General features: G+C 35.5%; 1 protein-coding gene across 1 annotated transcript; it reads left to right on the top strand.

Moving 5' to 3' along the window:
* The first annotated feature begins 59 nt into the window (after positions 1-59).
* On the top strand, positions 60-3206 carry LOC112324164 (uncharacterized). The gene is made up of 6 exons (XM_024585810.1): positions 60-423; positions 547-981; positions 1360-1697; positions 1773-1850; positions 1974-2269; positions 2324-3206. Exons 1-6 carry the CDS (start codon positions 60-62, stop codon positions 3204-3206), a joined length of 2394 nt encoding a protein of 797 aa, XP_024441578.1.
* The last annotated feature ends 8191 nt before the right edge of the window (positions 3207-11397 follow it).

Below are 11397 nucleotides of genomic sequence, written 5' to 3'. Positions count from 1 at the left end.
ATGAAAGAATTCGTAGCATGCAAAGTTTGAACCTGATAAGAGAGTTTGAACTGCAATGAATGAAGGATTCTGAGACTATAAAGGAGTACTTAGACAAATTGCTTGGGATTGTCAACAAGGTAAGGTTACTTGGCACAGATTTCTCTGATTGCAGAATTGTTGAGAAAATTCTTGTAACAGTGCCTGAGAGATATGAAGCATCCATAACCACCTTGGAGAATACAAAAGATTTGTCCAAGATAATCTTGGCAAAGCTGATAAATGCCTTGCAGGCTCAAGAGCAACGCATGCTTATGAGGCAGGATCGTATTTTTGAAGGAGCCTTGCCAGCCAAGCATCAAGAGTATGGCAAGAAGAAATATTTCAAGAAATATCAACTTTCAAGCAATGAAAACACTGCCAGCAACATAAATCAAAGCAAGGGTAGAAATTAAAAAAGAAGCTATCCATCTTGTCAGCACTGTGGAAGAACAGGTCATCCACCATTCAAATGCTGGAAGAGGCCAGATGCAAAGTGCAACAAGTGTAATCAACTTGGGCATGCAGCTGTAATCTGCAAAAACAAGTTTCAGATACGAGAAGCAGATGCTCAAGTTGCTGATCAAGATGATGAAGATCAGATGTTTGTGGCAACCTGTTTTTCAACCAGGAGCTCATCAGAATGTTGCCTGATCGACAGTGGTTGTACAAACCATATGACATTTGACATAACTCTTTTCAAGGACTTGCAGTCGACTGAAATTTCAAAAGTTCGAATAGGGAATGGTGACTACATTTCAGCAAAAGGAAAAGGAACCATTGCAATTGCAACAAACTCAGGTACAAAAACCATTTCAGATGTTCTTTATGTACCTGATATTGATCAAAATTTGCTGAGTGTGGGTCAGCTAATAGAAAAGGGATTCAAAGTGACGTTTGAAGATCAATGCTGCCTCATCTATGATGCTGCTGGACAGAAAATTTTACAAATCAAAATGAGAGGTAAAAGTTTCTCGTTTTTTCCAACTAAGAAGGAGCATACAACATATTCCACAAATATTAGCATGACTGAAATCTGGCACAAGAGACTTGGGCACTGTCATGTTCAATGAATGTTGAAAATGAAGAAGAATGAAGTGATAAGAGGTCTACCAGTTCTTGCTGATCAAATACCAAATTGTCATGCATGTCAATTTGGTAAACAAAAAAGACTGCCATTTCCTAAATCTACTTGGAATGCCTCATAAAAGCTACAACTGATTCACATGAATGTAGCAGGACCTCAAAGAACACCATCATTGAAAGGTAGTCTCTACAATATTGTCTTCATTGATGATTTTTCAAGAATGTGCTGGATTTTTTTCTTGAAGTTCAAATTAGAAGTAGCTGGAGTCTTTTGGAAGTTCAAGAAAATGGTGGAAAATCAAAGTGGCTGCAAAATACAAAGTATAAGGTCAGATAATGGAAAGGAGTACACATCAGCAGAATTTAATTTGGTTTGTAAAGAAGCTGGGATTGAACATCAGCTCACTGCTCCCTACATTCTAGAACAAAACGGTGTTAGTGAAAGAAGAAACAGATATGTAATGGAGATGACTAGATGTATGTTGCTTGAGAAGGAGTTGCCTAAGGAGTTTTGGGCAGAGGCAGCAAATACAACAGTCTTTCTTCAAAATCGACTTCCAGCAAAGTTTTTGGAAGACAAAACACCATTTGAAGTCTGATATGGATATAAACCTTCACTAAACTTTCTTAAAGTGTTTGGCAGTGTGTGTTTTGTCTATATTCCACAGGTCAAGCGTGACAAAATTGACAAGAAAGCAGTTCCAGGTATATTTGTGGGATACAGTTCTGTCTCCAAAGCTTACAAAGTGTATCATCCTCAAACAAAAAAAATTACGATCACAAGGGATGTACAATTCAATAAAGATGAGCAATGAGACTGGAAGAACTTTCAGTAGAGCACTATTTATGAGGATCAAACAATACCTCAGTGGCAGAATGAACAAGAAGATGAACCTCCAATCAGAGGTACAAAGTTACTTTCAGACATCTATCAAAGATGTAATGTTGCAATATATGAACCTGCTGGATATGAAGAAGCTCTCAAAGACTTCAAATGGAAGAAAACAATGGAGGAGGAGATGTCAATGATTCAGAAAAATAAAACCTGGGATTTAGTTGACAGACCTGAAGGCAGAAAAGTCATTGGAGAAAAGTGGATTTTCAAAACAAAGTTTAATGCAGACAACTCTATCAACAAATACAAGGCCAGACTTGTAGTTAAAGGGTATGCTTAAATTTTCGATGTTGATTACTCTGACACTTTTGCTCCTATTGCTAGATTGGACACAATTAGATTGCTACTAGTAATTGCAGCACAAAAAGGGTGGAAAGTGTTCCAATTAGATGTCAAATCAACATTTTTAAATGGTGTATTACAGGAAGAAATATATGTGAAGCAGCCAGATGGGTTTGCGATTCAAGGTGAAGAGGATAAAGTATATCTGCTACAAAAAGCTCTCTACGAGCTTAAGCAAGCTCCTAGAGCTTGGTACAGCAGGATTGATGATCATTTGCTGAACTTAGGCTTTGTCAAAAGCTTATCTAAGGCCACTCTTTATATCAGACTGAAGGATGATGACATTCTTATAATGTCTTTGTATGTTGATGATCTCTTGATAACAGGAAGTAATGAACTGCAAATTGAAGAGTTTAAACAAGAGATGATGCGTGTGTTTGAAATGACCGATCTTGGTCTTATGACTTATTTTCTTGGAATGGAGGTCAAGCAAAGCAAAAATGAAGTTTTCATCTGCCAAAAGAAATATGCAAAGGAAATACTGAAGAAATTTCAGATGGAGGAATGCAAAGCAACCAGCACACCCATGAATCAAAAAGAAAAGCTGTGCAAGGATGACGGTGCTCATAAAATTGATGAGGGTTATTTCAGAAGCATAATTGGTTGCTTAATGTATCTTACTACAACAAGGCCTGCCATTTTGTTTGATGTAAGTCTCTTATCTCGTTTTATGCATAGAGCTAGTGAATTACATTTAAGAGCTGCAAAAAGAATATTGAGGTATGTAAGAGGGACTGTAAGTTTTGGTGTAAAGTATGAGAAGTGCAAAAGTTTTAAACTGCATGGATTCTCAGACAGTGACTGGGCTGTAACTATTGAAGATATGAAGAGCACTTCTGGGTATTGCTTTACCCTTGGCTCATGAGTTTTCTCATGGTGCTCAAAGAAGCAGGAGATTGTAGCACAATCTACTGCAGAAGCTGAATTCATTGAAGCCTTAGTAGCAGTAAATCAAGCATTGTGGCTCCAGAAAATACTACGTGATTTGCACATGGAGGAAGAAGAACCAACAGAGATTTCAGTTGATAATCAAGCTGCAATTGCAATCTCTCATAATCCAATATTTCATGGGAAGACCAAGAATTTTAACATCAAGCTTTATTTTTTGCGTGAAGTGCAAAAAAATGGTGATGTTAAGTTAATTTATTGCAAATCTATAGATCAACTTTCTGATTTATTCACCAAACCACTTCCAGTAAGCAGGTTTGAGTTTCTAAAGACAAGGTTAGGAGTATGCAGCCCTTAAAGCAAGGAGGAGTGTTGAGCTTGTTGCTTCAAGTTGCTGCTGCTACTCTGTTTCAGTTACGATTTTTTATGCTTTAATAAATGATTGTCCTAGTCTTTAGGAATCAGTTGATCTGTTAAGTGGTTAACAGATCATGGCACGTTAAGCTGCTATAAGTTAGTATTTCTGTTGCTTTTATTTCAATAAATATGTAAACGATTGCTGTGAAACATCAAGCAATTCTGTATTCAATCCTTTTCTTAATAATACCGCAGCATCAATAATATTACAGTTTTTTACAATTCTCTTCTATTTTCTTTTCTTACATAATACTCAAACACGTAAACACTTTCAATAACGATGAATATGTGATGATTAATGCTACATGTATTTTATCTGTCTAATCAATTAAACTTCCTCAAAATTCGTTGTTATATTCATCTTTATCTATGAATATGACCTTTTCTCAGGATTTTTGGGATTGAAGACATCGAATGAAAAGTTGCTAAATGATGAGCGAACTTCACATCTTCTACTCCATAAAACCGGCCAAGACTCTTTAACTGTACTCAAGAAAAGAATGTCTTGCTATTGCGAACACATTTTCACAAAACAATATATTAAAAAGCAAGTTTTAATGGCAAGGTATTAAAAAGACATAACAAATAGCATTGAGAGAATTAAATAAAAAAAATATTAAAATAATAAAAAATAAATACTTCATATGCTTTTAGAAAATTATGTATATTAGGTTTATATTTACCTATTAAGAAATTAATTGCTAATATTATCATGGAAGAAGCTAATATTATTCTAAAATAATGGCATAATTAGATACTTATTTAAACATCATTTACATAATTTTATTTAAAATTACTTGAATTAAAAAAAATGAGAAAAAAACCGAAAAGTCAAGCATGCTTGCGCTAGAAATAAATATCTACCCCAACATAAAAACCTAGGAATACACGCTTTTTCTTTCTTTCTTTAAAGGGTGGATATCACCACCCTAATTGTTTTTTTGTTTAATTTGGTGAATGACGCACCTAGCCAAATGATGCATCGGTTGTCAACCTTCTTCTTCAATCATTGAAGGTGTCTCTAGTGATTAGAAAATCAGGATCTAAATTTTTGGATCTTAAAAACCTAGATTTTCAATGATTGTTTCATGCAATATTATAGAAAACTTATCATATACATAGTATAATTACCATACGCAGTTTTTTCCACCATTATTATTGTACACAAACCTAAACATATATATATATACAAAGGATGGTTGCTGATCATACTATGCAACCATTATTATTTCATACAGTTATATCGTTTCTTCTATTCCCTAACTTGGTATCAGAGCAGACTTGGTATTCCTCCTCATCTTAGACTCTATAAGCACCTAATATATGGACTCTCACATGGTTGCACCGTTTCTCTCTTCTGCTGCACCAGGTCTCTCTTTTGTTGCAACAATCCTTTCCTCTGGTGGTGTCTCTTCTGCCGCAACAATATCGGCTGTTGTTGCTATTTCTTCTTCTGGTAATGAATCACTCTCCTTTGACGTTCATTTTTCTGTTGCAACCATCAATAACACCTCGGCTATTGTCTTCCCACACGTCTACTCTGCTGCAATGGTTCCTTCCTTTGATTTCACAGAGTAGCCAGACCCTCTCACACGATTGTTCCTCTTTCAAACACTCAACAAGTAATCTCTTTAAAACTATCAAACACAAATTTCTTATACTGGAGGATGCAGATGAAACCTTGCTTGTTAGGCCAAAGTGTGTACTCCTATGTTGATGGCTCTTTCCTATGCCCTCCTGTGTATATATCATTTGCTGATATGACTTTGTTCAATCTTAATATCCGTCATGTTTGTCATAAAAGCAACAAGATCAATTGTTTATGAGTGTCATTATGTCATCTCTGTCTACTGAAGTGCTACATATTATTGTTAATTGCCAGACATCCCATGGTCTATGGACAACTCTTGAAACTACTCTTGCTTCACCAAACTCACGAATAATACAATGGCTCCTTCTAAGACTCGAGGCAGAATGATAGCACTATTAATGCTTATTTATAGCAAGCCAATATGTTATTGATGAGTTTGTTGCTGCCAACAGGCTGCTGTCCATGGAAGATTTTAACTTCCATGTATTTCGTGGATTGAGAGGAGAATTTTAGGATCTAGTAACCACCCTCTCCACCAGAGCAGAACCTATTTCATACACTAATCTTCACAGCCATCTTCTCACACTTAAGTTTCTGCACAATGCTTCTCTTTAACCCGTCATGACAGCACCATTGCTGCCAACACCATCTCAGCTTGCCTCTCACAGTGTCAGTCATGGTCTTCAGGTAACAATTATAATCAAAATTCTGGTCGTAGGGGTCGTTTCTAGAGGATGGAAGACTCATAACCATGTTTATCTCAATCATGGAACTAATAGGTATAACTTTGGTCAGAATATTAACAGTAATGGTTTTAGGTCTGGACAATTTGTTGGACAAAATTTTAGGCAACAAGGCAATTGTTTTGGGGGTTCCGGTCAATGGTCCAATTCACGAAAAATAAAATGTCAGCTCTGCTATAGTTTTGGGCATTCAGCACAGCAATGCCCCCAACTATCCACTCATAATATGCAAGCTAATGCTCATTTGATGTGTAATACTCAATCTCAGAGTACTCATATTACTTTGTTTCCTGATACAAGTGCTAATCAGCATGTGACACCCGCCAATAGAGATTATCACAATAGAGATATGGTCTTTACATTACGTTCGAATCCTTTGCCACCTCATTGCCTCAAGCTTTCTTGACTGCATGTCGATCCACTTCTGCTGATGTTTGGCACCGCTGACTTAGGCATCCTAGTTCACGTATTTTAAGTTTCTTGGTATCAAATAAAAAAGTGTCATGTATGTCAAAATAATTTCATTTTGACTATCAGGCTTGTCCATTAGGAAAATCATTGCATTTGTCTTTAAGAACTATGGGTCACAAAACGTTGGCTCCTCTTGAATTAATTTTTAGTGATGTTTGGGGACCTTCCCCTATGTTGTCTTTAGATGGTTTTCGATATTTTGTTATATTTTTTAACACTTATACGAAGTATATTTAGTTCTTTCCTTTAGTTGCCAAATCTGATGTTTTCATTATTTTTCATCAATTTCAAACTCAAGTTGAGCGTTAGTTCTCTTTAAAAATTAAATCTGTTCAAACAAACTAGGGTGACAAGTATCGCAAATTAAATACATTTTTCAAATCTATTGGCATTCATCATTGTTTGACCTGCCCATATACTTATGAATAGAATGACATGGTTGAACGTCGACACCGACATATTATTGAAACTGGCCTTACGCTTCTGGGTCAATGTAAAGCCCCTTTAAAATTCTGGTGCTATGCATTTGAAACTTCTGTTTATTTAATAAATCGTATGCCAACCTCTATTCTTAATCAAGTCACATTTTGAATGTATTTTTCGGTTGACTCCTGACTATAGTTTTGTTTTGCATTTTTGGGTGTCTTTGGTTCCTTTTTCTTTCCCTGTATAATGCTCATAAACTCGATTTTTGTTCCTCTACTTGTGTCTTTCTTGGTTACAACACCTCTCACCTAGGTTATTGTTGTCTCAATTTATCTTCCCATCGTATCTATATGGCCCGACATGTTCGATTCTACAAACACACTTTCCCTCTAGCAACTTTTGAACAGAATAACTCTCCTCCACAATCAGACATCAGAACATGTCTACCTCAACTATTCCTCATATTCCATGTGTCCTTTTTTCATTTATCATCGTTTCCTGCCTCTGTTTCCCCTGCCTAACCTGCCTCCATTGCACCAGCCTTATTTTCCCCTGTTTTGAACCCCCTCATGAGCGCTAGTCCGCTCCTTTTATCTCCACATGCATATATTTTTGTTGATTAGTGTCCAGGTACAAGTTTGGCTCCAGCGTCTCATCATGCTTCACCACAATCATTAGCATTGTAATGGACTAGTTTCGTGTTGGCTCGCCCACTGTTAGACACTTCTTCTCGGCTTGGTTCTGACTTGGCCACCTCACCAACATGTCTCCCTAATGTTTCTCCTCCTGCTTTGAATTTAGTCACTGATCTCTTGCATTTTGATCTTCAGCAGGTCTTAGACAGTGGTACTCCAACATCTCTTCCTCTAGTTCCTCGCCAGCACACCACTGTTCTTAGGCAATGGAAGACTAGGACGGCTAACCTCAGTGTCACCTCTGCTCCGGGGCATTCATTTTCCCTTACATACGAACATTTCACCTTCTAGAAGGCACATCGCTCATTGTCCTAGCAACACGCTATGCAAGAGTAAATCCAGGCTTTGTATGATAATGGTACATGGACCCTAGTCCCTTACCAGCCCTCTATGAACTTGGTTAGAAGTTGATGGGTTTATAAGATCAAACGACGTGCCAATGGTAGTGTTGAAAAATACAAAGCCCAGTTGGTGGCTCGAGGGTTCACTCAGCAAGAAGGGATTGATTATTTTGAGACATTTAGTCCTATAATCAAGCTTACCACCATCCAGCTAGTACTCATAATCGCTGTCTCGAATGGTTGGTCGATCCATTAGTTGGATGTTCACAATGCTTTCCTTAATGACATCCTTCAGGAAGAGGTATACATGGACCAACCCTCTTGTTTTGTTCACTCTGCTTTTGCTACTCATGTATGTCATCTTCATAAATTATTATATGGTCTTAAGCAAGCACCTCGGGCTTGGTACAAACGATTAAATGACTTTCTACTCTCCATTGGTTTCCAAGCATCCAAAGCTGACGCCTCTCTCTTCATCCTCTTTTTTGGTGGTGCTCTATTCCATTTACTTGTGTATGCTAATGATATTCTGTTGACTGGGAGTAACTCTGACTTACTCCACCGATTGATTACTTTATTGAGCTCAGAATTCAAGCTTTGGGATTCAGGTACTTGTGCACTACTTCTTGGGCATTGAAGTAAAAACCACCTCTATGGGCATTCTACTAAGTCAACATAAATATGTTAATGATATCATTCGACAAGCAGATATGTCATCCTATAAATCGGTTGACACTCTTTCATCCCCTTCTTCTGCATTGACCATCCTGTCAGGTGCTTCGTACTCTGATTCCACCAAGTATAGACAAATTATTGGTGCTTTGTAGTATCTTAATTTTACTAGACCTGATATCTGCTATGTTGTCAATAAGGTGAGTCAATTCATGCATGCTTCCACTGAGGACCACTAGGCAGCTGTTAAATGTATTTTACGGTATCTTCAGGCTACGACATCTTATGGTTTACATGTTACTCGAGGGTCTTCCATGTCCCTCAATGGATTTACTGATGTAGATTGGGTTGGCAGTGTTGATAATAAAAAATCTACTAGTGGTTATTTGGTGTATCTCGATAATACTTTTGTCTCTTGGAAATTCGGGAAGCAACGTACTATTGTTAGATCCTCCATAAAAGCCGAATACAAAGCTTTAGCTGATGACACTGCTAAAATCTTATGGCTTTGTTCGTTACTGTCAGAACTTCGTCTTCCCTCTCCACCTATGACTACCTTGTGGTGCGATTATTTAAGGGCAACGTTTTTGTCAGTAAATCTTGTCTTTCATGCTCGTACTGAACATGTTGAGGTTGACTACCATTTTGTTTGTGATCGAGTTGCCAAGAAGAAGATTCAAGTTCGGTACATCTCTTTGAATGATCAGTTAGCTGATGTCCTTACCAAACCGCTACCGTCTGCACCTTTTGCTCAATTTCGATCCAAGTTTCAAGTAGAATCTCCCTTTTCAGCTTGAGGGGGCATATTACGGAAAACTTATCATATACATAGTGTAATTATCATGTGCAGTGTTTTCCACCATTACTATTGTGCTCAACCCTAAACACACACACACACACACACACACAATTCGAGAGGAATCTCCCTCTTCAGCTTGAGGGGGCATATTACAGAAAACTTATCATATACATGGTGTAATTATCATGTGCAGTGTTTTCCACCATTACTATTGTACTCAACCCTAAACACACACACACACACAAAGGATGGCTATTGCTACTCATATTATTCAACCATTACTATTTCATACAGTTATATTGTTTCTTCTATTCCCTAACTTGCAAAAAACATGAAAACAAAATCTCAAGAACAACTAAGGCCCTTTTTCTAACAATCAAACACATTGTATTCAGCATGAAAATGCAAAATCAAACCAAATAGAAAAAAATATTATCGATTTCGATCTCCTTTTCATGGCATCAATGAATTTGGGAACCACCTCCATTGAATTCTTTTTCAGAGATGAATCCATAGACATTGAAATCAAAGTATTTGGTTTATCTCTCTTTAATTTTTGCTAGTGACTTTCTTCTCTTTTCTCAAAATCCAAGGATTGTAACGTAAAACAAATGAAGTTTAGACTAAAACATAAAATAAAAAAAATAAAAGGGATCAAATATAAGAAAAAGTTAAAATTGAGGGACCAAAGGTTAGATATATGTGCCTATTAAATAATAAATGTGCCTATTAAATAATAAACATGGAAAAAAGGTTTTCAATTGCTGTCATTGTCAAATTTGGTCCATGTTTTTTTTTTTAATTTCATCATTTTTGAAAATTTTAAACATTTCCATGTAAAATCAACATGTCACAAAATTCTGAAAAAATTTGTAATAGCTTAAACATATGTAAAAATGAAATCTATAGTGAACTGAAAAATTTAATACAATGAAAAAAGAACTTTGGGGTGTCAAAATAAAAAAATCTACAACTTGAAGATAAAAGTAAAATAAAATCTAAGGGACCAATAATGAATTCAGGCAATGCTATATCTAGTGTATAAATTGAATTGTAAGGGAATGAGTAGTGGTGCTATAGTAAAACAAAAGCCTCTTTCAGTTTCTTCATTGACTAGTGGTAAGTAAGACTTGTAATAAGAAAAGAGCAAGAATTAAAATTTAAACAATAAGATATAAAAAAGCTACATGTCTGGATGAGATCCATCTCTTTTGCGTATTTATTTTATTTTATTGGATAATGAATAATATTTTTGGACTAATTTGTACATCAATCAAGATTATTATTTTATTGGATAATAAGTAATATTTTCTTAACTACCTTTTTTGAGATTTCATGTATATTATATAGGGATTGTATAGTTATGACTACATCTTTAGCTTCCAAATTTAAAGAAAATTTCTTGATAATTATTTTTTATATTTTCTATATAATTAGTTTCTAAGTTAGCTTAATTAGTATTGTATACATAGTGTACCTTTCCCACTCTCTTAATAAAAAAAAATCAAAGAGTATTTTTTTCATATTTGTAAACATGGTATTAGATAAATCGACTGTTAAAGTTTGACATAACCATTTAGAATATTGACATTAAATCAAAGTAATACAATTTTCATCGCTTAATAGTACAACCAATTGTTTGACTCGAATGGATTTCTTTAAAAAAATATATTTAGTTTAGAAAATTACCACACAAGATAAAGTTGAGGTTATTTGAGAAACTAATAAAGAGTTATAATTTTATGATGGAACAATTATAACAAAATCTAATTTCAAAGTATAAGTAAGGGTCAAAGATTTTTCCCCAACAACCGAGCTCAAAGTATCATTGATAATAAAAATAAATTTTTATAAGGACAAATTAAGAGATGAGACATGTTTAAAATCAAACTTCATATGTTTTGTAGCACCATAATAAATTATTCATGCAGTAATAGAAATATGTGCATAAATATTTAAAACTTTACCATTATTATTTTCAATCACTACCAATGCTAAGGATTTTTCAACAAC

Source organism: Populus trichocarpa, chromosome 14, assembly GCF_000002775.5.
Source record: "Populus trichocarpa isolate Nisqually-1 chromosome 14, P.trichocarpa_v4.1, whole genome shotgun sequence".
NCBI lineage: Eukaryota > Viridiplantae > Streptophyta > Magnoliopsida > Malpighiales > Salicaceae > Populus > Populus trichocarpa.
This window is presented reverse-complemented; position numbering and strand designations above follow the sequence as displayed.

Bases quoted from the DNA above. Each gene is read 5' to 3' on its own strand.
- LOC112324164 (XM_024585810.1), top strand. From the start codon at position 60: ATGAAGGATTCTGAGACTATAAAGGAGTACTTAGACAAATTGCTTGGG. The intron at 982-1,359 runs GTAAAAGTTTCT...AGTTCAAATTAG, and splicing joins TTTACAAATCAAAATGAGAG to AAGTAGCTGGAGTCTTTTGG. The intron at 1,698-1,772 runs GTCTGATATGGA...TATATTCCACAG, and splicing joins AAGACAAAACACCATTTGAA to GTCAAGCGTGACAAAATTGA.